Source organism: Cynocephalus volans, chromosome X, assembly GCF_027409185.1.
Source record: "Cynocephalus volans isolate mCynVol1 chromosome X, mCynVol1.pri, whole genome shotgun sequence".
NCBI lineage: Eukaryota > Metazoa > Chordata > Mammalia > Dermoptera > Cynocephalidae > Cynocephalus > Cynocephalus volans.
In genome coordinates this window covers 54,093,680-54,118,413 of record NC_084478.1, presented here as the reverse complement: position 1 = coordinate 54,118,413, position 24,734 = coordinate 54,093,680, and the positions used below count along the sequence as shown (strand labels likewise).

Genomic DNA, 24,734 nt, shown 5'->3' with positions numbered 1-24,734 from the left:
ATCTCCTGAACCTGCATTCTCTTCCCCTCTGTTCAGTTCAGCCCCTCAGCATTCTCAAATCTCTCCAAGCATAACAAAAGCCCTCCATCTACCTCACTTTCCCCTCCAACTACCGTCTCCCCTCCCCTTCTCTATGCTGTCTCTATCTATTTCATCTCTATTTCCTTTCTCTAAAGCTTTCACTCTCACATCTCTCCCTCACATTCTCCCACTCTTTACTCCAATATTGCTTCTTCTTCCATCAGTCTCTCAAACAGCTGTTTTCAACTCTGCTAATGATCACTGCATTTCTAAATTCAGTGAGCATTCAGTTTTCACTGTATTTAATTTCTCAGCATTCTGTGACCCAACTGACCTCACCCTCCTCTTTGAAACATTCTTCGATAGGATCTCCCTCTCTGGTCACTCTATCTCTTTTTCAGCTCCATCATCTCTTGCTGATACTTCACAATCCATCATAGCTTTTTTCTTCTCATTCTATAGTCACTCTCCAGTCCTTCACCTGTTCCCAAGGCTGCTATTACCACATAGACCCAGGCATTCCTCAGGGTTGTGCTTACACTTGGGGCTTGTATTAGTCCGTTTCTGTTGCTTGTAACAAAGTACTTGAAACTGGGTGACTTTCTGAGGCTGGGAAGTCCAAAGTCCATCTGGTGGTGGTGACAGTGACCCAAGGGTGTCACATTGCAAGATGGTGGAAGCAGAGAGAGACACACTCTTCGTGCCCCCCCCCCTTTTTTTCTTTGACCCGTAAGGGGATCGCAAACCTTGGCTTGGTGTTGTCTGCACCACGCTCAGCCAGTGAGCAAACTGGCCATCCCTATGTAGCATCCAAACCTGTGGCCTCAGTGCTATCAGCACCGCACTCTCCTGAGTGAGCCACGGGGCCGATCCTGTGCTCCCCTTTTAAAGCCCTCCAACCATGCCCATGACCACCATTTTTAATCCATTCACTACAGCATGATCCTATAATCTCATCACCTCTTCAAGGCCCCACCTTTCAATTACCGTAATAGGATTTCCCACCCACTTAACTATCATAGTGGGGGCTAAGTTTCTGATACAGAAAACTTGGTGGACAAAATTCAAGCTTCAGTGAGTTTTGGGGGGACATAATTCAATCCACTACAGGGCTCCTGTTCACCAATTGCCTGTTCAGCTCATCACCTTCACTTTGCAGTCCTAGTGTGCTCCAGGCTGAACTCCTTAGGTTCTCATTGCCCCGCCTACCTAACTCTGACCTCTCCTGCTCCTTCCTCAGTGATCCCCACCTCAGAAAATGGCACCACCCTCCTCCTGTTTGCTAATGTTGGAAACCAGGGAGTAGGGCTGCATCAATACCTTTGGGAGCACACAGCACCAAAATGTGCTTTACTGTATTTTGAAATAAAAAACAAAACAAAAGCATTTTCATCACTAAAGTGTCTTTAAAAATTCTCATTTCTCCCATACCGGCTATTATGATGCTTTTAAAAATGAATGTCAAGTCCTTTTCAAGATCTAGGGTCCCCTTCATTGCTGTTGCTTTAAGAGTTATTTGGTAATCCAGCACTGCCTAGGAGTCAATAACCAGACAGCATTTCCTGTTGATTCTACCACCTAAAATATTTTCAAATCTGCCTGCTCCTCTTTGGTGCCAATTCACTGTCCTCCAAGCCAGCCTGACCACTTGTATAAGTTGCTGCAATAACCTCCGTACACTCCTCCTGCTTTAGTGGACTCTCCGCAAAGCAGCCAGGCCAGGCAGAAGGATTTCAGGAACACACATAACTGATCCATCCTGTCCTGTCATTCCACTGCTTAAAATACCTCAGTGGTTTCCTTAGGATAAAATCTCAGATCCTTAACAGGCCCAAGACCCTGCCACCTCACCAGGAGCCAGCCTTGCCTCATTGAGTTCCTGGAAAGAGCCAAGCTCCCTATGAGCCTTTGCACACAGTTTACTCTCTGCCCAGAGCTCTCTCATCCCTCCCAGCTTCTCCTTCTTCAGTTCTTAGATTTAATGTACTTTTGTCAGATAAGGTTTTCTTAACCTCCCACACCGGGTCAATGCTCCTTATTAAACACTTTCTTAGTAACACCCACTCCCACTTTGTGCATAAATGATTATTTGTGTAATGGCTAATTTCATGGTCCCTCCCCATTTTAATGGAAACTTCCTGACAAACAGTTGATAACACCCACTACACACAAGTAATTCAGGGATCCTTGAACCCAGCTTTGTCTGAAAGCCCCTGCGCACAATTACCTAAATTGTGTACATAAGTACATAGAACTACTCATCCTGCAGGATGACTTTGTCTATTTTATGACTGCCAAGCGTTGATGTACAAGAAACCAAGGTTTGATTAGAAAAATATAAGATTGCTCAGAGAACCCTAAAGCAATGATATTCTGCTGTTGATGCATGTTCCTGTCAGTAGTGGAGCATATACACCCCATCTTTTTCCTCCCCAGTTTTTTTCTTTTGTGGGAGGACACAGGCGGGCAGTTCTGAATACAGGATGAACTGGCTGAGCTGGAGCCAGCTCTACCATGATATAATCTCCACATCCATACACAGGGGTGACATTAATCATCTTACAGGACTGTAACTATTCTTTCGTTCAATAAATATTTAATGAGCATTTAGTATATGCCGGGTCTTGGTTTACATGCTGGGGATACAGGATATAAAACGTTTAACACAGTGCCTAACTCACTTAATGTTACAGGTAGTCCCTATCACTATTATTATCTTGGTAAGTATCAACATTTGCTTGTGTCACATAGCTCGACTCGACTGAGAGCGTATGTGAAATTCGTGACGTCCTCACTATCCGGGCGGGGTCGCTGCAGGGCCTGGACCTCCCCTGGCATAAGCCCGCGCGCGCTCCGGAGCATCACCATGAGGCGTGCCTGCCCCTCCTCTCCGGGCCGCCAGAGGGCGCGTGGTCTCTTACGCACCACAGTGTCTGCGCCTGCGCAACAATCGCCTCCGCGCTCCTCCCCTCGGCGCCCGCCCCGCCTCGCGCCGTAACGCTCCGCCTCCGTTGCCCCTAGCGGCTGTTTGTTGACTTCCGGGAACGCGGTTGTGGCCGATACCTAGAGTGTCGCTATGGGGGTCCGGGGGGCTTCCATGGTCCACGTCGGGGCTGAGGCGCTGCCTTAGGCCCAACCGAGTCGCTCCCGCCGCCCTCCTAGCCCAGGCGGAGGTTCCTCGTACCGCCCTCAGCATGGAGGAGCCGGATGAGCTGGTGCCCGGTGAGTCGCGCCCGCGGCGTTGGCGGCGGGCCGGGAGGGAGGGTCCGCAGGCGGGCGGGCGGGCGGCCAGGCCCCGCCTCCGGCTCGGCCCCGTAGGGGGACAGGCATGAGCTTTGGCGGCCTGACTGGGGCCGGATTTCTGGCCGCGCCCCCGGGAGTGACTGAGGGGAAAGGAACAGACGGGAAGGATGGGACGGGGGACGACGGGGAAGGGGTTGCCTGTCCTTTTTAAGTCAGTTTTAGATGAGTTTCTCGAAGGCAGGGACACTTTTTACCTCTTTATCAACTTCCCAGAATGTCTGCTTCAGACTTGTGCATGTTGGAGGTCCCCGGACCCACTTATATATTGAATTAAGTAAAGAGTGGGTGACCAGGGGCTGTGGGGTATAGGGGGATAGAGAAAGGGGGAAAAGAGGGAGCCTTTAGCGAGTATTTTTTAGACCTTTTCCCCTGAGTTAGAAATACATTTGCTGTTGTGACCTGGTACCGCATACATACTGTGTAACTAAAATAGACGTTCCATGAAGCAGTACTTGTTCTAACCACTTGGGATACACTCAAAGCTTTTCTGTAATACTTTTCTTTAAAAATGCTGATCGTGACCACTAAATTGATTTTCTGACCCACTAATGGTTCACGGCCAACCGTTTGAAAAAACACTGGGTTAGAGCAGAATCATACTTTCAATGAAATGTGTATTGCATTTTCTGCCATGCCCCTGGCTTGAACAGGATTAGCTTCCTGGCCTCCTGGAGTTCACAATTTAGTGAAAGGTACAAGAAAGTAAACAAAACGAAAATACAGTTTGACAGCAGATGCCAGGGGGTCAGAACAGAGCCCCCAAATCCTGGCTTGGTGTAAGAGTATCAGGGAAGGCTTCCCAGTGAGCCAGGACAAAGGAGTTAAAATGATTCGTTCTGGGGAACCCCAAATCTTATTAGTTTGAAATGAATGCCTCACAGTGGTTCTCAAAAAGTTTTCCATAGTGGCTGGTCTCTTGCACATTAATATTTATTATTAATATTTGTATTTCACTTAATATAACTTTCTAATTATATTAAGTGAAACAAGTCGGGCACAGAAAAAGAAATACCACATGTTCTCACTTATTTGTGGGAGCTAAAAATAAGTAAATTTACAACAAATAAATGGTGGTGGGGGGAAGAAGACCCAACAATCACAATTCCTTGATATTGTTAAGAAAGGTGAACAGATATGATGTAGTTGGGGGGGAGGGGAGAGGGAGGGAGGAAAAAGAGGAATTGGTAAAGGGACACAAAAATCAACTACAATAAAAATAAAATAAAAAATATATATTTATATTTGCTTTGTTTTCATTTGTGGTACCAATTACTTTATGTGTGATCATCCTCCCTAGGATTTGCTCAAAAGCTGGATCTGGCCTCCTATGCGGTGTGTGTGTGTAAATGGTTATTGGAAACTAGTAGCGGTTTGGTCTCTCTCCAGAATGGTACTGGACCAAAGCAGTTTGTGGGTAGTGGAGACAGTCTGTACTCTCAGTAACCTTAGAATATAGTTAAGAAAGCAAAATGCTGATCAACAAAAAGATTTGTGTAATAGTTTGATTAGAGAAGTTGCTAGGTAGTACACAATCAATTGCCATTAAATTCTCCAGATCATGTAGTTCAAAGTAGCCAGTGATTATTTCCAATTCTTACGGTAGAGGAAGAGTTCACAGAGGCGGTTATGAACTAAAGTGTTGGGGATGCTAGGCTCTGTACTAGGCTCTTTACACATGTCATCTCATTTAATCCTTATAACAACCCTATGAGATTGGTGTAGCCCAATGTTTCACAACTGTGAACACACTATGCATTTATTCAGCCAGCTTCTGTTGGGTTTGAACCTGCACCAGTTTCAGGGTATATAAAAAGGAATATTGGTACTTAGGCCCCATCCCATTAATGACCATAGCTATTGAAGGAGAAGTCTAAGGCTCAGTGAAGTGACCTATTCAGGATCATGTCGCTAATTATTAGCAGAGTGAGAATTTGAATACATAATTGCCTTTAAAGCCTATGTTTTGTTTTGTTTTTCCTAGCTACCTTCCTGTAGTGCAAATGAAAAAGGTAGTGTTTGAATAATTTGTTTCACTCTTTCCTGCTTTTAGTTTTATGGGTATTTATTAGAATTACCAATAGAGAAATTAAGAGTTCACCATTTGGGGTAACATTCCTTTCCTTGCATGAGAACACTGGAGGTTCTTTGGGAAAACTGGACCAAAGAAAATCCAAACTGACTTACATAGACCCTCCCCATGGATATCCTGATGATGCTGATGAAGAAATTCAATATTGTTCTGTTTCTGTGTGCAGATAAAAGCCCTCAGTCAGGGGCCAGACCATGAGGTGTTAACTATAGTGAGCAGGGCATGAATTGTACCAGCTCATTCCAAGGAACAGATATCCACCTGGTTACAGCAGAGCTATTAGTAATAGACGACTGCTGCTTCCTTATGAGAGTATATTTCTTACTTTATACCAGTAAGTGAAAAGTGCATGTTCAATTAAGTAGATTTCATAGATCAAAGGAGAATGAAGTCTGAGGAGTAAGATTGAATTAAGGTGGAAGAAGGGAGGCTTAAACAGTGCTAGAGCAGGGCTAAAGCTGTCACAAGACAAGGAATTTGTATCGATAAATTACTGAAAAAGTATTTTAATAATAGGCAACATAGTAAAAGTTGTAAAATATAAACCATCTTATATTTGCAGATACGGGTGCTGTGTTTACATTTGGAAAAACCAAATTTGCTGAAAATATTCCCAGCAAATTCTGGTTTAAAAATAATATACCTATACATCTTTCATGTGGAGATGAACATACTGCTATTGTTACAGGTTAGTGTTAACAATCCTAAATGAGGACAGTGATACTTAGAGAATCCTAACTATTATAGATGTGCTGTGTTTTAAATATGTTGCTTTTATATTTTGTCAGAGAATTTTTCACAAGTTGATTCATCAAGAGAGTCTTTTAAATTTCAAGTTCCCCTGGTATATTTAACTATGATTTTCTATACACATAACTTTCTTGGAATAAATCTATTTCAATATAATTAAAAAAACTGTTAGTGTATAATCTTTTGCACTATCGTAAATCTGAAAAATTGTAAGTCAACCATCCTAAGTCAGGGACTGCCTTTATAGCTTTTTTATTGCTTTGTGATGACTTCATCTTACATTATTTGTGTGAAAAATGCTTCAATTTATTTTTTCTTTTTCTCTCCCACCAGGAAATAATAAACTTTACATGTTTGGCAGTAACAACTGGGGTCAGTTAGGATTAGGATCAAAGTCAACTGTCAGCAAGCCAACGTGTGTCAAAGGTTTGGGGTCTCTTTTTCTTTATCACTTTACTTAACAAACTATGTAAAGTACTTTTATATTGATTGTGTAGTTCTTTAATGTCATATTATAAATAATAAAGCCTTTAGTTCTTTATTTTATGACAATTGCTTGAATATTATTAGCATGTAACTTATTTTTATGTGATACTCAGAACTACTTTTATATGTTAGGGTCTAAAAATCTCATTGATTTTAAACCCAGGGACCACAAAGGAAGTAATGATTACTACAGAGTTGTATTTGAACATCCTTCCTGGGTTTTTTTTGTGTTTTTTTTTTTTTTCTTATTTGTAAAACTACTTAAATATTACTGTTATTGTGTGTTATTGTGTATACAGAGAACAAACATAATGTGTTAGAATTTTGAGCTCTGTCTTATTTAATAGCGTTGTGGATATCATGGTTTTATGTAGTGGCTGGTTTTATAAAACATAGTTTATCCTGCTGTATATAGTGAGTAGATGAACTGAACAAAACTTTGAGACTAGGGTAGATTAGTACTAAAAGAACAACAGCACAAAATGCAGTGAACTCTCAGTATTCAGGGGTTCCACATTAGTGGATTCAACCAACTGGATTGAAAATGTTTGGAAAAAATATAATAATAATAATACAACAATAAAAAATAATACAAATAAAAATAGTACAGTATAACAACTATTTACATGGCATTTACATTGTATTAGGTATTATAAGTAATCTGTAGATGACTTAAGTATACAGGAGGAGGATGTGCATAGGTTATATGCAAATACTATGTCCTTTTATATCAGGGACTTGAGAATCTCTGGATTTTGGTGTACACAGCAGTCCTAGAACTGATACCCCGTGAATACTGAGGGATGACTATACTTGTATTTGAAATCAAGACTGTCCCAGAAAACATGGGGTATATAATACCTATATAAAGCTTCCTTGCTGTTATATACAAAGCCTCTGGGTATAACCTGTGAACATCAACTAAACTTGAAGGGTGATGGAGATTCTTTGGGATGTGATAAGAGCAGTATTTATCTTCCTGGCCAAATTTTAAATTTCAGCTCAAAATTTCAGTGTAGCTTATTCTGTTCATGCTATTTATAAGTGCTGTGATGGGACTTTTAAAGTATTCCATGTTGTCAAAAAGTGTTTATTGAGCACAGTCTGTGAAACACTTGGGGATATTCACGGTGACCATGATCCTTACTCTGAAATATCTTCTAATAGACAAGCTAACAGGATTGTCTAGATTATGAGATCCTGGAGGCTAGGGACTCCATCTTAGTCATCTTTGCAGCCCCTATGCCAAACACTTAGGAGATGTTCCAGAAATGTTTTTTGAGTATGTAGATTCATTCATTCATCTTTAACACAGATGTATGCCTATGAATATCAGAATTACAATTTTTCATTGAGTGCAGTAAAAGGTGAACTTGATAATGGTGATGGCAGGTTAGGTAATGGATCAGATTGGTAAGGAGGCAGCATAGCAGAATGTAGTGGATCTCAGCACAAATTAATTATCTGTGGAGTTTTTAAAAATATATAGATGACTGGGCTCTACCTCAGACTCACTGACCCAGATTTTCCAAGGATGGGGCTAAGCTATCTGTATTGTTTCCAAAGTTCCACTGGTTATTATGCACAACTAGTTCTGAGTACCTCTGGTTTAGTAGTTAAGAACATTGACATTGGAATCAGACAGGACTGCTTTTAAATCTCAGTTCTACCACTTAGTTACCATTTGACCTGGATTATTGATCATTTTCATAACCATAAAATATTTTAATCATCATATTTTTATACTTTTAGCTCTAAAACCTGAAAAAGTGAAATTTGCTGCCTGTGGAAGGAACCACACCCTAGTTTCAACAGGTATAGTGTTCAACCTGTTTAACTTCTGCCTGACTTTGAGAACTGAGGTCTCCCTTGAGTAACATTTGTTGCTTTATGAAATTAATACAAATTGTACCTTGGCAACAGTAAGATTGGGATTTTTAAAAATGGTTAGTACACGTTTGCTTTTGCAAATATGCAGATTAATTCTAACTGGCTGAAGAAAAAGCTTTTTTTCGTGGATTATATCAAGGAACAGCATCTCTTTACCCTGCATACCTCAGGGGCTGGTTGCTCCTGTTCTTACTGTTACCTCTTCTTTACTGAGGGTGAGTGAAAGCCACCCAAAAGGCTATTGATGTGAGTGAGCACAATTAAAATCAAAATCCAGACAGGCTTTGTGTGTGTGCGTGTATGTTTGTAGAAATTGACAGGGTGCTTCTTAAATTTATATGGAAGAGCAAAGGACATAGAGTAGCCAAAACAATTTTGTAAAAGAATGAAATTGGGGAACTGGCAGTACCTGATTTCAATACCTATTATAAAGCTACAATAATTAAGACAGTGCATTGTTGGCAAAAAGATAGACAATGATTAATGGGACAAAATAGAGTCCTGATACAGTAGACCCACATGTATATGCCCAACTAATTTTTGGCAAAGTTGCCAAGGCAATTCAATGGAGAAAGCATAGACTTTTCAGCAAATACTACTGGATCAATTAGACCTCTAGGCCTGATCACTGAGCAGTCCTTCCTACCCCCTTTCCCTCCCACACAGCTTATTCTATCTTGAGGCTGTTCTCACTGCCTTGGCTCCTCCTCACATCTTCCTCATGTCTCAGCCCTCATTCACACTATTCCCTTTCTGAAATGCCTTTTTCTTTTCTCTTAGCCTATTCAGATTCCTGTCTTTTGAGATCCCATATGTCTTTCTTCTTCCATGGGACTTTTTGTGACTATTCAACTTTTTACTCATCTAGGTCTCTGAATTATTTTAGCATTTCACCAACTCTGGTTTGCTCCATGTGTGTTAAATTGTACAGTCCAATTCTATGTTGCTTTCTACTATCTTCCATTTGAAAACTAGTCTTTTTTCAACAATTAGATTTCATTTTTTTCTTAAATAATACCTATTTTTAAATTTTTACTGATTCAGATTGATTTTGCTCTCAGTTCCCCCTATAATTTAGCAAGTCTTTCACTTCATGTGTATTTTTGTGACATATGTAACTAATATAACATGTGTGATTAAAAATCTTCATTAATTTAGAGTTTACTGAAAAAGGTTATAATCTAGGCATGATAAACTTCTTATTTAATTAAGAAATTAATTAACAAACATTTAATTACTGTTTACAATGAGCCGAATGCTGTTGTAAGATTTTTACAAATGCCAGCTAATTTAATCTTCATAGCAACTCTGTGAAGTAGATATTATTATACCCATTTTATAGATGAGGAAAATGAGGCTGGAATTTGCACCCAGGCAGTCTGGCTCTGGAGTCTTTCCTCCTAAATGCAGTGCTATACTGCCCTCCTATTTAGGTAGAAAATTAAAATAATTTTGCAACATAGAATTATCATGTTTCTAATTATGTTCTTGGATTTGCCTCATTTTATTTATTTGTACTATTATATCTTAGCTTTAATGGATATGGAAGTTAAAATTAATGAACCACATCTTTTAAAATAGTTTGATTTGAATTTTAGAGTAATTTGGAAGTTACTTTCTTTTTTACTCTGAATTTCTAAAGTGCTGTATTAGCAAGAATATATATTCCATGTATTCTGTGCATTTCAATTGCTTGTTAAACTGTAGAATGATTTATAAAATCTCACAAAAAATGTATGGCATTGCTTGTTTTGCTTTATTTTTGATAATGAAATGAAGCTGTTCACCAAATAATAGGATAATGGTAGCTTTCAACTTTCTTTACTGTTAATAGAGGAAATATCTGGTATACAGTGACCTGTCTCATAAAGAGGGTCATTATAGTATTGATGTTTTCTTTTCCGTGTGCAGAAGGAGGCAAAGTATATGCATCTGGAGGAAATAATGATGGGCAGTTGGGACTTGGTGACACTGAAGAGAGAAACACTTTTCATCTAATTCACTTTTTTACATCCCAGCATAAGATTAAACAGCTTTCTGCTGGATCTAATACTTCAGCTGCACTAACTGGTGAGAGATTTGTTTCTTTTTAACCTGGGGCACATCCTTTTCCTTTAGATCAGAATACACCAACTAAGTAAACAGAAGACAGCATTGCTGTTTAGTTTTCCTTTATTGATTATGTGCTGTCAGAGACATTTAAAATATAACTTTAGATCTTGACATATATTACAATTTTATGCTTATTTAGAATAAGATATAAACATACATTTAGAAGGTAATTGGCAAATAAATCCTAAGTTATGCTGTTCATCTACTTCTTTAGATATTATTAAATGTTATCTTCATTGTGTGCTCTGAAAGGTATACTTGCAACTTTAACTGAAATTGTTATCAGAAACATCCGCAGAAATCTGTCGTAACATATGTTGTCGAAATACAGTTTGTAACAGTTATTACATCTCTTTGCCCTCCGTATCAAAAGCCCATATGAGAAATTTCTTTAAAATTTGGGGCCAGGATCAGTTTGGTCTCACTGAAGCTACTGGTATGCTGTTTTATTCCAAGTGGGAGATTCTGTAACTTCCAATATCACTCTGATTGTCAGGAAAGTCAGAGTCATATCTGAATTTCCATCCCTTCAGTTCTGTCAACCATATAATTAGCAGTTTGACATCCTTCTTTCAGTTACTTTCAATTATCATTTTACTTGCCTTATTATTAAGCCACTTCAAAGATTAAAAATTTTAAAATTAATTAAAAGATATAAATAAATAAGTATGGATAATTTCTTTCTAAAATATTTTTCCTAGTTTGACTTTTCTGACATTGAAACCCTTATCAAGTTACCTTGTTTTTAGATGCTATGTATGCTAATATATCTCTTTGTTCTCTGAAGCTAGATTCTGTGTTTTCAGGTATAAATGATAAGAAAAAGTTAATGAAATACATTTCTTTTTTTCCTTTAAAACATCATTTCCACAGTGTTCTCAAGAGCAAGGTCTTCCAGGCCTTTTTGACCTGGGACTTGCCCTTTTGACCTAGAGATGTCTACTGTGATTTCTGCTGTCTCAGTTCAGTTGCAGGTAGACTGCTCGGGAGGAGGAAAACATTTCTGTTTAGAGACTAATATTAGAATGAGAAAAGGTTATAAGAAAGGGCGTCCTGTCTTTGCTATTGAGATAAAAATATGGACATGACTTGAGTCATTTACAATCAGGTTATTCTCTGTTCTCTATCATAGAAGCATTTCACAATAGAAATTGAACTCTTGAGTAGCTAGCTGATGTAAATGTCTTAGTACTATTTTTCTATCAAGACATAATTTTTCTAAATTAAAATAAATGATCTGTTGGAAGTATAATAGCTTGACAGTCCTGCTACCTTTTAAAACCATTTTCCCTCCTTGTGTTTTTTGTTTGTTTGTTTTTTAATAGAGGATGGAGATCTTTTTATGTGGGGAGATAATTCTGAAGGGCAAATTGGTTTAAGAAATATAACTAATGTGTGTGTTCCTCATCAAGTGACCATTGGGAAACCTATCTCCTGGATCTCTTGTGGATATTACCATTCAGCTTTTGTAACAAGTAAGACATAACATTTTCGATTCATCATGTTATCACCCATTTCTAAGTTACTACTAAATTAATAATAAAATGATATAACATATTCTTCAGTTCTGTAGAAATAATACCATTGGTTGTTCATGTAATGAAGTGACTTTGGTGTGTTTTAGATCACAGTATTTCTATAATGAGAGTTTGTAATTTTAAACTCTTACACGTTAACTTTTTAAGTGAATATCAGGTCTTAGAAAAACAAAATTGATATGTCAGAAACCTTTCTAAATGTTGGTTCTCAAACTTCTTAGACCCTTTTGACATTAAAAACAAGACTTATGGGCCACTTTCCTCTGGACCCACTTACCTCTATACTTTGACCTATTCTACTCTTATTGTTCTGATTAATTTCTTTTATTGCTTCAATGAGTGAGTCATAGACTTTCATTGTGGGAGCTGGGATGAAGACTAGATATAAAAGGAAGAGAGCTCAGTATGGAATGTGATTTCCTTTAATGGGACTTTTCTCAGTGTCTCCAGTATCTCCTTTTCTTGAGCCCACTGGCAATCTTTTCTACCTTAGTTAAAATATTTGAAATGTTGGACTATTATAGTCTACATCTACACTAGTAATAATAGGAGACGTATGATCATGACTTTCCATTGAATTGATGGTTTTTCTAACAATAAAAACGCCTAGAGAAAATAGTTTTGTGGACCCTCTTAGACATCTCTTTACATCTTTATTTTATATGTTTACTCTTTATTTTATGCACCACAGATTCAGGTTTAGAAAGTTCTGATTGACCCATCCCAGTGCCCCCCCCAAATTACCAGTGAATTGGTAGCAGCACGATATTGAGAGGGCAAACCTGACTTTGTCAGTATTGTCTTGAACAAACTTATAATCAAATAATATTGTTGAATGAGGGAGTGAGTTAATTATGATCAATTGATTGTATTTTGGGGGCAACCACCTACCAACTTATTGGCAACTTTAGGGCTCCGGAGGTTGTTATAGTCTGTATTCACTTTCTTCATGGAACAAAAAATGAGAAAAAGACACAAATGAAAAAATAACCAAACCAGCCAAACAAACAAAAATCCCAAGCAAAAGCCTTGTCTTATATTTGGGCTTTAAGAAAACTGCCAGAATCAATTTTATTAATAAACTGTGATTTAGCCATTAGGGGAACAAGTGAAATTGTTCATCTTAACCATCAGATGTTACATTGAGCTTTTTTGGTTTTGTTTTTATGTTTTTGTTTTTTTTTTAAACTGCTTTATTGAGATAATCTTCACATACCATACAATCATACCATATAATTCCTTTTTTTATTTTTATTTTTTTACTTTGCTGAAATTCAAATTTAATTAAATTAATTAATTTTTTTCTCTAATTCCATTACCGGGCTGGATGACTAGGTCAGGTACAATTCTCATTTAAAGTGTACCATTGAATTTTTATTAGTATACTCACAGGCTTGTACATACAGTGAACTTTTATGCGTAGCATTTTTCTGGGGATTTATTTACATCAGCTGATATAAACTGTCAGTAATTTTCATACTAGCCATTATTTTATGACTTTAGTTATTCAAAGCGACTTTTTACAAATCATGGAAATAACTTAGGCATAAGGGATTTATATATTTCATGATAGGTAAAAAAAAATTATATAGAGAAGGACTGTTGCTATCTTTTTTTCTCTGTATGTCAAGTTTGGAGACCAAAAAGGGCAGTTTAATTCTTAATAAAAATGCAGAACACTTGTATTACAGAGATAGTCATAGTTACGACTTTCTATAGATTTTTTAACTTACTAGTATGTTTGAATGCTCATGTTTATGTTCTAATTTATATTCTAAATTCATTTTCTAAATTATATAAAATATTTAATTTTCATATATTTCAAGTAAAATATATGGGGTTTTCAGGTATTGCTCCTGATTTCTGTCTTTTCATCTGACGTGTTAATGGTTGAGGCTGAGTATTTCAACCAGTGATTCATATATTAACAGTGAATTAGATGCGGTACAACAAGGGATATAGGTAAATGAATTGGGGTTGTGGGAACTGGGTGCAGGGATGTGTGGAGCAGTCTTCAGAGTCTGGGGTGCCTAAGGTCAGAATCCTGGGGAAGGTAGATATCATTTTCAGGTAGGTAGTTTGAGGAATCCAGATTTTATAAATGCTAATAGGCTCAAGTGAAGTAAAAATAAATTAGATGAAATGACCTATTTCTTAATTCATGATAATTTTTAAAAAAATTTTTGTATGTAAATTAGAAAAATAATTTGGAATTAAATGGAACATTTTATATGGGTTTAAAGCACTTACCTTTCCCTTTAAGAGAGGTCCCACTGATGGCTACAGGAAATATCTTTTCTGACCCTTTATAGGTAAACATTTTACTTTAAAAAGTTGACACTGTGAAAAACCATTCAGCAGCTTACCATGTAAAAGTCATTTTAAAGGGTGTTTCTTATAATACCAAGTTGATTAAAACATAGTAACTACCCTCCAGGAATTTACAGTCTACTAACTACAGGATATATAAAGTTTTGCCATCTACAAAGCATTTTCAGGTACAAATCCATTTCATTTAATCTCACAACATCTCTGTGAGAGAGGTGGAGGTGTCTCTGATTCCATATTTGGAGGCAGGTTTAGAACTCAGCTTTAAACCAGAACTCAAACCCCAGTCTTCTGACTCTAAAGGCCCAAATGACTTCTATTGGCACACAGTTTCTTTACATGCACATGAGGAGGAGGAGGATGTGGTAGCAACTAACAATGACTGGGCACTGACAGTGTGTTCTAAGTTTGTTTGAATACATCAATTCATTTATTCCTATGAAACAACATCCCTATGGCATAGGCACTTTTATCCCCATTTTACTGGCACAGCAATTGAGTAACTTGCTCAATGTGACTCAGTGAGTAAGTGGCAGAACCCAGATGCAAACAAGGCAGTCTGGCTCTGTAACCCATGCTTTCAACCACTGTGCTATGCCAATAACTGTAATATACAGTGGACACAGGACATTTGATAGCAGAGTCTTATGTGAGGTCAAAGAAGAGAAAAGATTATTTCTTGTTGGGAGCATCAAGACCCGTTTCAAAGAAAGGGTGGTATTTGAGATTAGCCACGAAGAATGGAAAAGACTCTGAGAGGTAAAGGTGAGGGAAAGACAATCCAGGCAGAGATGGAAATCATGTGCAGAAATTTAGAGGTAGAAACATAAATCGTGTGTTTGGAGATTATTGCATAGGTTAAGACAAGGTTCCCTACTTAGAGAACATGCATCCTAAAGGAGTCTGAATTCCTGAAATGATATGCTAAGTTTTGTATGTGCATTTCTTTATAGAATTGTCATCAAATTCTCAAGGGAAGGTATGACTCAAAAGAGCCACTAGCGTAGGGAGTAGATGGTACCATGACTCCTGTAGGAGTCTGAGGCTCTAATGTAGAAGGTCTTTTATAACAGTCTGCAGAGTTTATACCTGACAAATATTCTTTTTGAATTTAGAAGTATCATCATAAATAGACCCTTGTTTTGGGAAGATAAACCTAATATTGTATAGGTATCTTAGAGAGACTAGAGGAGGGGAAGCCATTTAGAAAACTATTGGTCTAGGTGAAAATTCATGTTAAGGTATGAGAGGCAGCAGGAATTGATAGAGGTCGAGAGAGACTCATCAGGACTTAGTAACCAGTTTCATATGAGAGACATGAGGCATGGGAAAAAGGGGAAGGATGCAAACTTACTGAGCACCTCTTCTATGGCAGTGTTTGCTGAATACTTGCTAGAACACTTGATCCAGAAAACTTCATTTTCTGTGCAGATCCAGAAAATCAGCATAGCTGTGTTTGCAGTATTTGATCAAGTTTTCAGTGGTGTATACCACGTGCATCAGATGTCCCACAACTTCCCTAAATTCTGTGATTTGCTAGTAGTACTCAAGCTTCAATAGCAGGTTATACTCATGGATAAGATTTATTATAGCAAAAGGTACAGAGGTAGAAAAAGGAAAAAAAAAAAAAAACAGGAAAAAGATACGGATCTGCAGTGGAATCCAGAGAGGTCCAGCTTAGGCTTTTTAGTCCTTCCTCTTCCAAGGCCATGCAGGACATACTTTCTTTTTGGCAGCAAACTACAGGGACATGAGTGGAATGTCTCTGCCCAGGGAAGCCCATTCTTGCATCAGGATCTGAGGCTTTTATGGGGGGGGTGGGCTGGTCATGTAGGCACCTCCAGCTAGCAACTGGCCACAACAGCTGAAACTTAGGACCCTCAATATTGAAGGTAAGTGTACATAATCATTGTTGATATTTGTGTGAAGCAACTCTAAGAGGCTAATCTGGCATAATTTTTTGCTCTGGGGTATATAAAACATAATCATCAATCATGAACATAAAAACACTCCAAGGGCCACCTTCCCAAGGGTTGGCCAAGAGTCAATTATGGCTCTCTTACAGACATGTAAAGAATAAGTAAGAAGACTGGCTGTCTTATCTCTTTCCTCACACCAATGGTGATATGTTCTGTGTCATTCTTTAGATTAAATTATATATTTACAAAGGTTTTTAAAGTCTTGCTTTATTCCTGCTCAGTTAATTTCATATCTGTAAGAAAGTTCCTGCTTTCAAGAAGCTCACAGTCATAATATAGTGCGGTAAGTGTAATAAAGAAGCAAACCAATAGTGTTAGTATGGACAAGGCAGTGATTAAGTGTCAGGAACTCCTTGGTAAGAGAGTCTTTCTGGAGGAAGTGCCATCTAACTGAGTAAAATCTACTTTCTTAAGATTCACTCAGCATTTTTAATCCACACATAAGTGAGTTTTCTAAAACAAGTTTCATAAAAACAATTATTCATTTATTTATTCAACAAATATTCATTGAATTCTTATAGTAGACAACCTGCTAGGTTTTGGGGATCCTGTAGTGAGCAAGACAAAATTTGTGTCCTTATGGGAGCCTAATATCTAGTCATTTTGCTTTATTAAAAGTAAATAGAAGACACATGATAGTCTTCACTATGTTTTGTGAAAGAGATAAAATGATTTTCTAGTTGTTTATTAGTAGTAATAGTCATGAATTTTCACAAAAAATTATTGGATTAATATAATCAAGGGGAAAAGAAAATCTAGCCTTATTTTCTTATAATACAGTAAAAATATCTCAAGAAAGATCAAATTTACTAAGTTGTCATTGTCTAAATTTTTTATTGAACATGAGAACATGTTCAAAAAAGTCCAGTCTTTTGTTCAGATTTATGGCATCATTGATCACTATACTTTTCCTTCAATAGTGGATGGTGAACTGTATACGTTTGGAGAACGTGAGTGTGGGAAGTTAGGTCTTCCCGATCAGCTGCTTTTTAATCACAGAACACCTCAGCCAGTGCCTGGAATTCCCGAGAAGGTGATCCAAGTTGCTTGTGGTGGAGGGCACACTGTGGCTCTCACAGGTATGTGTGGAGCCTGTGCTCCGTTCCCTGCTTTCTGTGGTAGCTAATGAAATTTTTTTCATGTTCTTTTTTGTTATTGTGGTAAGTATACTTAACATGAGATCTATCCTCTTAGCAGATTTTTTAGTGTATGCTACTGTATTGTTATATGTAGACATAATGTTGTACAGAAGATCCCTAAAACTTATCTTACATAACTGAAACTTTATGCCTGTCATACAGCAACTCCCCCCCTTTTCCCTCCGCCTGCCAGCCCCTGGCAACCACCATTCTATTCTTAGCTTCTGTAAATTAGACTCTTAGATACCTCATGTAAGTTGGCCTTGCGTCTCTTTCCATTAATATACCCCCTTTTATTCCTATCGTTAATACACATTTTGGGCCTATGGAAGAATTTTTTAAGTAAAAAAAAATGAATCTTGTTGAATTGTTTCTGCTAACACAATTGACATTTTCATGATCTTAACACCTTTCATGGCAGTGTTTTTAGCTTATTTTCAAGGACAGACTTTTCCTCATGAATATGTATTTCATATTTATCTAAAGTTGACATTATTTTTCCTGAAATACCTTCTTTTGGAGAAGCTCTCTGTTCATGCTGTTTCTACATGTCATTGGTAATTTTTTCTTTGTGATATTCACAACGTATAACTTGGGGATTTCTTTCTGATTTTATGTTCTGTTATAGTAATTTATTAAGTGGTAAGGTTTTAAATTACAGTTAATAAAAGAAAGTTAGAACCTTAATAGTAATATCACTTTTGGATTCTGGATTTCATATTTGGTATGACATGTCATTTCTCAATAGTTAATATACTCACTTCTTGATAATATGCTTACTAAATTGATGCTCCCAAATTTGTTCAGTGTTAAATTTATTTTGGATGCGTAGTGTAGAGGTAATGCAATTAGGTAGTGAATTATTATTATGATTTTTTTGGGTCAAAAAGAAATTCAGTTTCTGAAGTTACCATTTAATCTTCAGTAACCCAAAGTTAGAAGTGTTCTAGACCAATTTTGAATAATACCCAATTTTCAGATGATAATGCCTAATGTTGCAAGGTGAACAAGCAACATTTTATCTTTAGATTTTCTTAGCTTATATTGCTGTTCCTTGACTTCCTGTTCTAGTCCCAGTCATGCTTATTAAGCTTTGGTTTCCCAAAATTATAATTTCCAGATGGAATCTTTTTTTAAGTTAGAAATAATTTTTTTCAAAGCCTCCACTCTAAATTTGGAAACAATTCTGAGGTTTAAGATTATTTTGATTTTCTGCTAATAAAATGAATTTTCATAAAATTTTAAAAAGTTTTATTCTAGGAACTAAACTTTGAAATTCTGAAAATTCATTCTATAGGGAGAAATGCAACTTATTCTTTTTGTATTATGTATTTCCTGTAGTTTATACAGTGAGTATAGAAAGAATTAATTTGCTAGGTGATTCAAGCTTATTCTGAAGTAATATTGATTATACAATAATAATGCCATTCAACATGCATTGTAAAATATTTTTATATAAAGTGAGCAACAAGACAATCCATGATGCTTTTAATTATACTTAAAATAAAAAATGCTCCTGTGCAATATTTTCTTGCAGTATTAAACACATTTAGCTTTCTGTGGACTTTGTTTTGAGGTTAAAAATCATGTTTTCAGAAATTGATTTTTTTCAGATTTTTGCTGACTTTAGAATCTAACAGACCAGTAAATTTGTTTTAAAAAAATTATCAGATGTATCTGTTTCATAGCCTTGGAGCAGTTACTGTCTGCTGCTAAGGTTTCTACTATCGATGCAAGAAAAAAGTGTCCTTGTGCTTCTGTCTGTCTGATTCTGGCAGCCAAAACTGAATGGAGGAATAGCAGAGAAAAACTTTATATTACATGGAAAAACATGGAGAGAGAATTTTTGTAATTCATAAATAACTATGTAAACAGTGAAAAGCTTATTTTACTCCAAAGTAGAATCTAAAATTTGAGTTTACAAAAAATTATGAACCAACAGATGGTTGCCAACTTCTGATTTGCATTTGCCTAAATATGAGCATTGAAAAAAATGACTTCTCAGCATTACATCATAAAATAAGGGACAGTTTCAAAACAAAAAATAAAAATCTCTTAATTGTATAATAAAGTACACCTCCTTAAATTGTATAAGTTTTTCTGCATGTAAAATTCACCTCTTGTCTATTTTTCACATTTCTCCACTGACGTATGAGAGCTTTATTATGAGCCAGCTGTGGTGAGGAGCCTATATTCTGGAACACAGTGTAGACAGAAATATTAAATATTTAGTCCTAACTGATGAAGAAATGGACCTGAAGAGTGTATTGATTATCAGTTTGACTAAGTACTAAATTGGGTAGCTAAGAGAGGTAGAGAATACTTTATGAGACCTTAAGGAAAGAAACGTCTAGATCATGTGTTCTAGATCATTTTCTTTGCTAAAGGAAAGGACTTGGATTGGATGGTTCTATGGGGGCTCTCCCCAGCTTTGTTTTTCCATGTGTCTATATCTCTGATCTTAAAATCTATTTGGGTACCATTCATTGAACTATTTTAAAAATAATTTTAATGAGTTCATTGCTGATGGATTTATTTAAAACATAATGTTGGCATGTGACCATGTTTGGTTAGAATATACAACTACTGGTTGTAGTTATGGCATGATTATAGTTTCTCCTTAGAATTGGGGAAACAATGCACTGCTGTGGAGAAAGTGTCAGACTGGAACTTGGGACACACTAAGGGACGGAGAATGATAGATGTTATCTTGAATGTTATCCACAGCCGTTACCAAAAGACAGGAAAGGCCAGTTATAAGACTTGGGTCCACAGTGCAGTCTGGGTCCCAAGGCAAGTGAAAATTTATCTTAACTTCTCCAGATTAAATTTAGATCTCTTCAAGGCAACAAATTATTAGTCCTGAAATCAAATGTGTTCTGTGAAATTGCAGTAATATTGATCTGAAGCTAGCTAATCAAGTTTGTTTTTCTAATGTAATATTATTAACATTAAATAACATTGATGTGATAAGGTCAAAAGTTATATTAGTTGTTATATGTAATATCCTTAGATATAAGAATCTTATGTCATTAAAAAAACCCCAAAAACCTCCTGTTATCACTAATCGTCCAAGCACCTGAAAGTGAACCTAACAGGATAACAAATAAAATTCTTATAATTCAGCCTCCCTAAACAGCCTCATTTTACAGTCTATTATCAGACAGCCCAAGAAACAGAATAATTGCTGGTTTGCTAGAGATGGATAATTGTTTTAATTTACCCACCATTCTACTATTAAACTGAGCATTTAGAACAGGAAATATGCCATGTGATTATTAATTAAACTAAGAGGTGGTATTTTTTATATTGAAATAAGGATCTGTTTTGCCATTCATTGCCTCAATTTGGCTTTATATCTTTGATATAGCATACTTTCTTAAAGGAAGTAATATTTTTATGTCTTGTTTAGACAGAAAAAAATGTAAAACTACATGACAATAGACAGTTATGTGTTCATCAGTACCCCCCATTGTCAGAATAGGATGAGTCGATTACATACTTCTTAGAAAAATGTTCTTTACAGCTGTGTGCCCTATTATGTTTTCAAATCTGCCTGAATGCTTTCTCATTTAATCTTGACTGCAACTCTACTAGATAGGGATTATAACATCAGAGTATCTAAGTAACTTACCTACTTGCCACAGCTAATAATAATAGTAATTCCTCCTGTAGCAGGAGAGAGTCAATGTACTGAACTAAGAAGTCACAAATGTAATTAACACTGTGCTTCCTAATGCAGAGGCCAGGGAGATTGTGTGTCTAGAAAGACCTTTTCATCACTCATTTATCCTGCTTTTGTGCTTTTTCGTTTCTAGAAAGTATATGAGCTAATATTTAAAGAGTTATTGAAGGTCCTTTGGAATCACTTCAAAAATATTAATAGAGAGGAAAGCTTTTCTCCCTCCTTTCATTATGATTACATTTCCTAGTAAAAGAGCTTTACTTGTGAATAAATCTAGCATATCTATTATAAGTTTTAATTCTCATGCAAATTCTCCTCTGAAATTGTTTTATAAAGTAGATTATTAAACTACCTTTAAAAATAAATTTTTCTGTAGGAGACTTTTTTTATTTGAGGCTGTGAAAGGAATTAACTTAATGATAATTGATGCTTTTTGAGCTGAGGTGGTAATTATAGGGTCATTTCAGATAGTTCCCCATGTTATGTATCTTGTATCATACCTGTTGCTTACTTACAGCAATTCCTTTTATGGTTATGTGTAAAATATAAAATCAGACCCATAACATAATCTTTACAATTGTGTGCCTTTTCATTTTTCTCTTCCTTCATCATTGAAAAGTATATTAAGTATTCTTACATGGGTATTTTTTTCAGAGGCACTTAACCTTCATTATACAAAATTGAGTGTTATCATTTTTCTGTATATGATGGTAACAGTATCTGCTTCCATGCAATCCTTTTCTTTTATTTGCCCCTTTCCTTTCAGAGAAAGCTGTTTATGCCTTTGGGCTGGGACAGTTTGGTCAACTGGGTCTTGGTACTTTTCTTTTTGAAAGTTCCGAACCCAGAGTCATTGAGCATATTAAGAATCACAAAATAAGTTATATTTCCTGTGGAGAAAATCACACATCTTTGTTAACAGGTATGGATTAGAATTTCTGTTATGTATTAATAAAACTGGTTATATTTTATTATAAAATAATATATGGAATGAATGTATCTAACTTAAGTAAAAAAATTAATGACTGAGAAAAGTGGAATTCTTTTTTTAATATTTCAAAATATGAAGTTGTAAACTCCTTTTTATTATTTTAATTCAATTTAAAATAAATATATATTATCCAAAGATTTAGAACCTCAACATAGGCCAGTCGTATCAGAAGTAAGACCATAGTATTATACTTGGCAAAAAGCTGGAATCTTTTGGAAATTGTATCAGTTTGAAGGCTCTAAACTCTGCTCAGGCCGGAGGGAAAAATCCCATAAGAAGGAACTTATTTTATAACATTCTTCTTGCTCAATCTGACAGAGCTACATTCAAGCTGAGTAAATTCTTATGATGTTTTTGCCACCAGGAGGCATTTTCAGGAATGACTTCTTCCTTTTCTTTCCCCAGAGGACACCTCAAAGACCACTAAGTAAATACCTTCTTCCAGTCAGTGGTTTCTTCTTTATCTAGGGAGATGTTGCATTGGGCCTACTTCTCACCCTCAAAACCTAGGTGCTGTTAATAATGTAGGACTCAAAGATTCTCCTCTAAAATGTTTCAGTCACTAACCTATAGGCAATCACTATACTCCACAATATTAAATACTTTGTAACAAAAGGGCCTGTAATTTCACTATTTCTATCTGAAAATGAAGTAAAGCATCAAAAAGTCAAAAATCATCCAGTATATTGAACTAATCAAGATACTGGTATTCCTACTTTTTTTTCTTCTTTCTGAAAAAGCTACTGCTATGATGGAGCTCATCTAATGGTGTCTTGTTAGGGAAACTAGGAATCAGCAAATGCAAGGTACTACCACACACTGTTCCTTCTTCCCCAAAGAATCTTTCAGAGAAGACAACCTGCCCATTATCAAATATCAATGTTCTTGTTAATGTAGCATGAAATAGCATTGTTTAGAATGTAAAGTACTATTCATTCATTGTCCTGTAAGAGTTGTTGATACTTATCCCTTACTGTCGAGTTCTAATCTCAGTTTCTCTGTCCTTACTGCCATTTTACATCAGCTCTAAATCACCGTTGATGGTAAATACACACTGTTTTTATGTGTCATCTTACATACAATTAGATTATTTAGTTAAGTTTTCATTGTACCTTTTTTCTTGATGAAAAGAGTTGTAGCACAAATAATTAAACACTAACTTTGTTTGCTTTTTTGCTCATCTATCCTCCCCAAGGGACAAGTGTTATGAATTTTTTTTTGCTCTGGGCCTCAATGAGAATGTGTAGTGAGTTATCTGTAAGTTCTTAACCAGTTTCCCATTGTCTTAGTCCATTTTGTGCTGCAATAACAGAATATCACAGACTGGGTAATTTATAAAGAACAGGGATTTATTTCTAATAGTCCTAGAAGCTGGGAAGTCCAAGATCGAGGGGCTATGTCTGGAGAGGGCCTTCTTGTTGTGTCATGACATGATGGAAGGCATCATATGGTGAAAGAGAACAAGAGAGAGAGCAAGAGATCAAACTTGCAGCTTCAAGCCCTTTTATAATTAGCATTAATCCATTCGTGATGGGGGAGCCCTCATGACTTAAACACCTCCCATTAGGCCCTACCTCTCAACACTCTTGCATTGGGGATTGCGTTTTCAACACATGCTTTTTGGGGGACACTTTCAAACCATAGCACCCATTATAGTCAGTGAATCATATTTTGGAAGTGCAATCAGGCAGCTCGGATCAGGTTTTATTTTGAGGGGCAAAAGACAATCAAATTTTAAAAAATCATACCTTAAAAAGCATTTTGGATAAAGAACTCAAAATCAGAAGGAGGAGGGAGGGAGAAAGGTGATAAAGGAGTATATATAAAGAAAGGAAATAAATGCCTAATAGAATTATAAGAGTCTGAAGAGTCTAAACACTTGTTATCACTTATTTTAGGGAATCTATTTATTTTTGTAAATTAATTTTTGAACTTGCCATTTTACTGAATTGTTATTATTTGTAATCATTTTTCAGTCAATTATCTTGAATTTCCTTGGTATGTAATCACTTTGCTATCTTAAACCAAAAGTCCCCATATGTGATCCAGTTATTTCCCAGCTTAAGACCATTCATTTAGCTTCTTATTGCCCTTATGACCGAGTTCAAAAATTCTTATTCTGAACAAATAGGACCATCTGTGGTGTGTTTCCTTCTTACCTCTTCTGACTCATCTCATACCACTCTCCCCTTTGTGCTCCTGAGGTGTTGGTTGCTTTTCAGCTTCTTGCCTAAGCCATGTTTTCTCTTGATTCAGAGCCTTTCTGTGCACTGCTGACTCTGCCTGGAGGGTTCTTTGCTCTCTTCTTCTTGCAGCTAAATCCTACTTATCCTTTAGGTTTCAGTTTGAAAGACTTCCCTATTCCCCAGACTAGAGGGAGAGTCCCCTTCTCTGCACCTATATCGGCATCCATTACTTCTGTT

At 36.6% G+C, this 24,734-nt stretch overlaps 1 protein-coding gene across 2 annotated transcripts in view; it reads left to right on the top strand.

Moving 5' to 3' along the window:
* Nucleotides 1–3,157: 3,157 nt before the first annotated feature.
* The window catches only part of RPGR (retinitis pigmentosa GTPase regulator), a 52,346-nt gene continuing 30,769 nt past the window's right edge, over nucleotides 3,158–24,734 (top strand). For both annotated transcript variants that reach the window (XM_063083444.1, XM_063083443.1), the window contains exons 1-8: nucleotides 3,158–3,243; nucleotides 5,976–6,101; nucleotides 6,497–6,589; nucleotides 8,402–8,464; nucleotides 10,451–10,609; nucleotides 11,977–12,126; nucleotides 17,417–17,575; nucleotides 22,087–22,242. In XM_063083444.1, coding sequence (XP_062939514.1) covers nucleotides 3,216–3,243; nucleotides 5,976–6,101; nucleotides 6,497–6,589; nucleotides 8,402–8,464; nucleotides 10,451–10,609; nucleotides 11,977–12,126; nucleotides 17,417–17,575; nucleotides 22,087–22,242 — 934 coding nt within the window. In that variant the 5' untranslated portion in view covers nucleotides 3,158–3,215. The remainder of the gene's footprint in view (nucleotides 3,244–5,975; nucleotides 6,102–6,496; nucleotides 6,590–8,401; nucleotides 8,465–10,450; nucleotides 10,610–11,976; nucleotides 12,127–17,416; nucleotides 17,576–22,086; nucleotides 22,243–24,734) is intronic.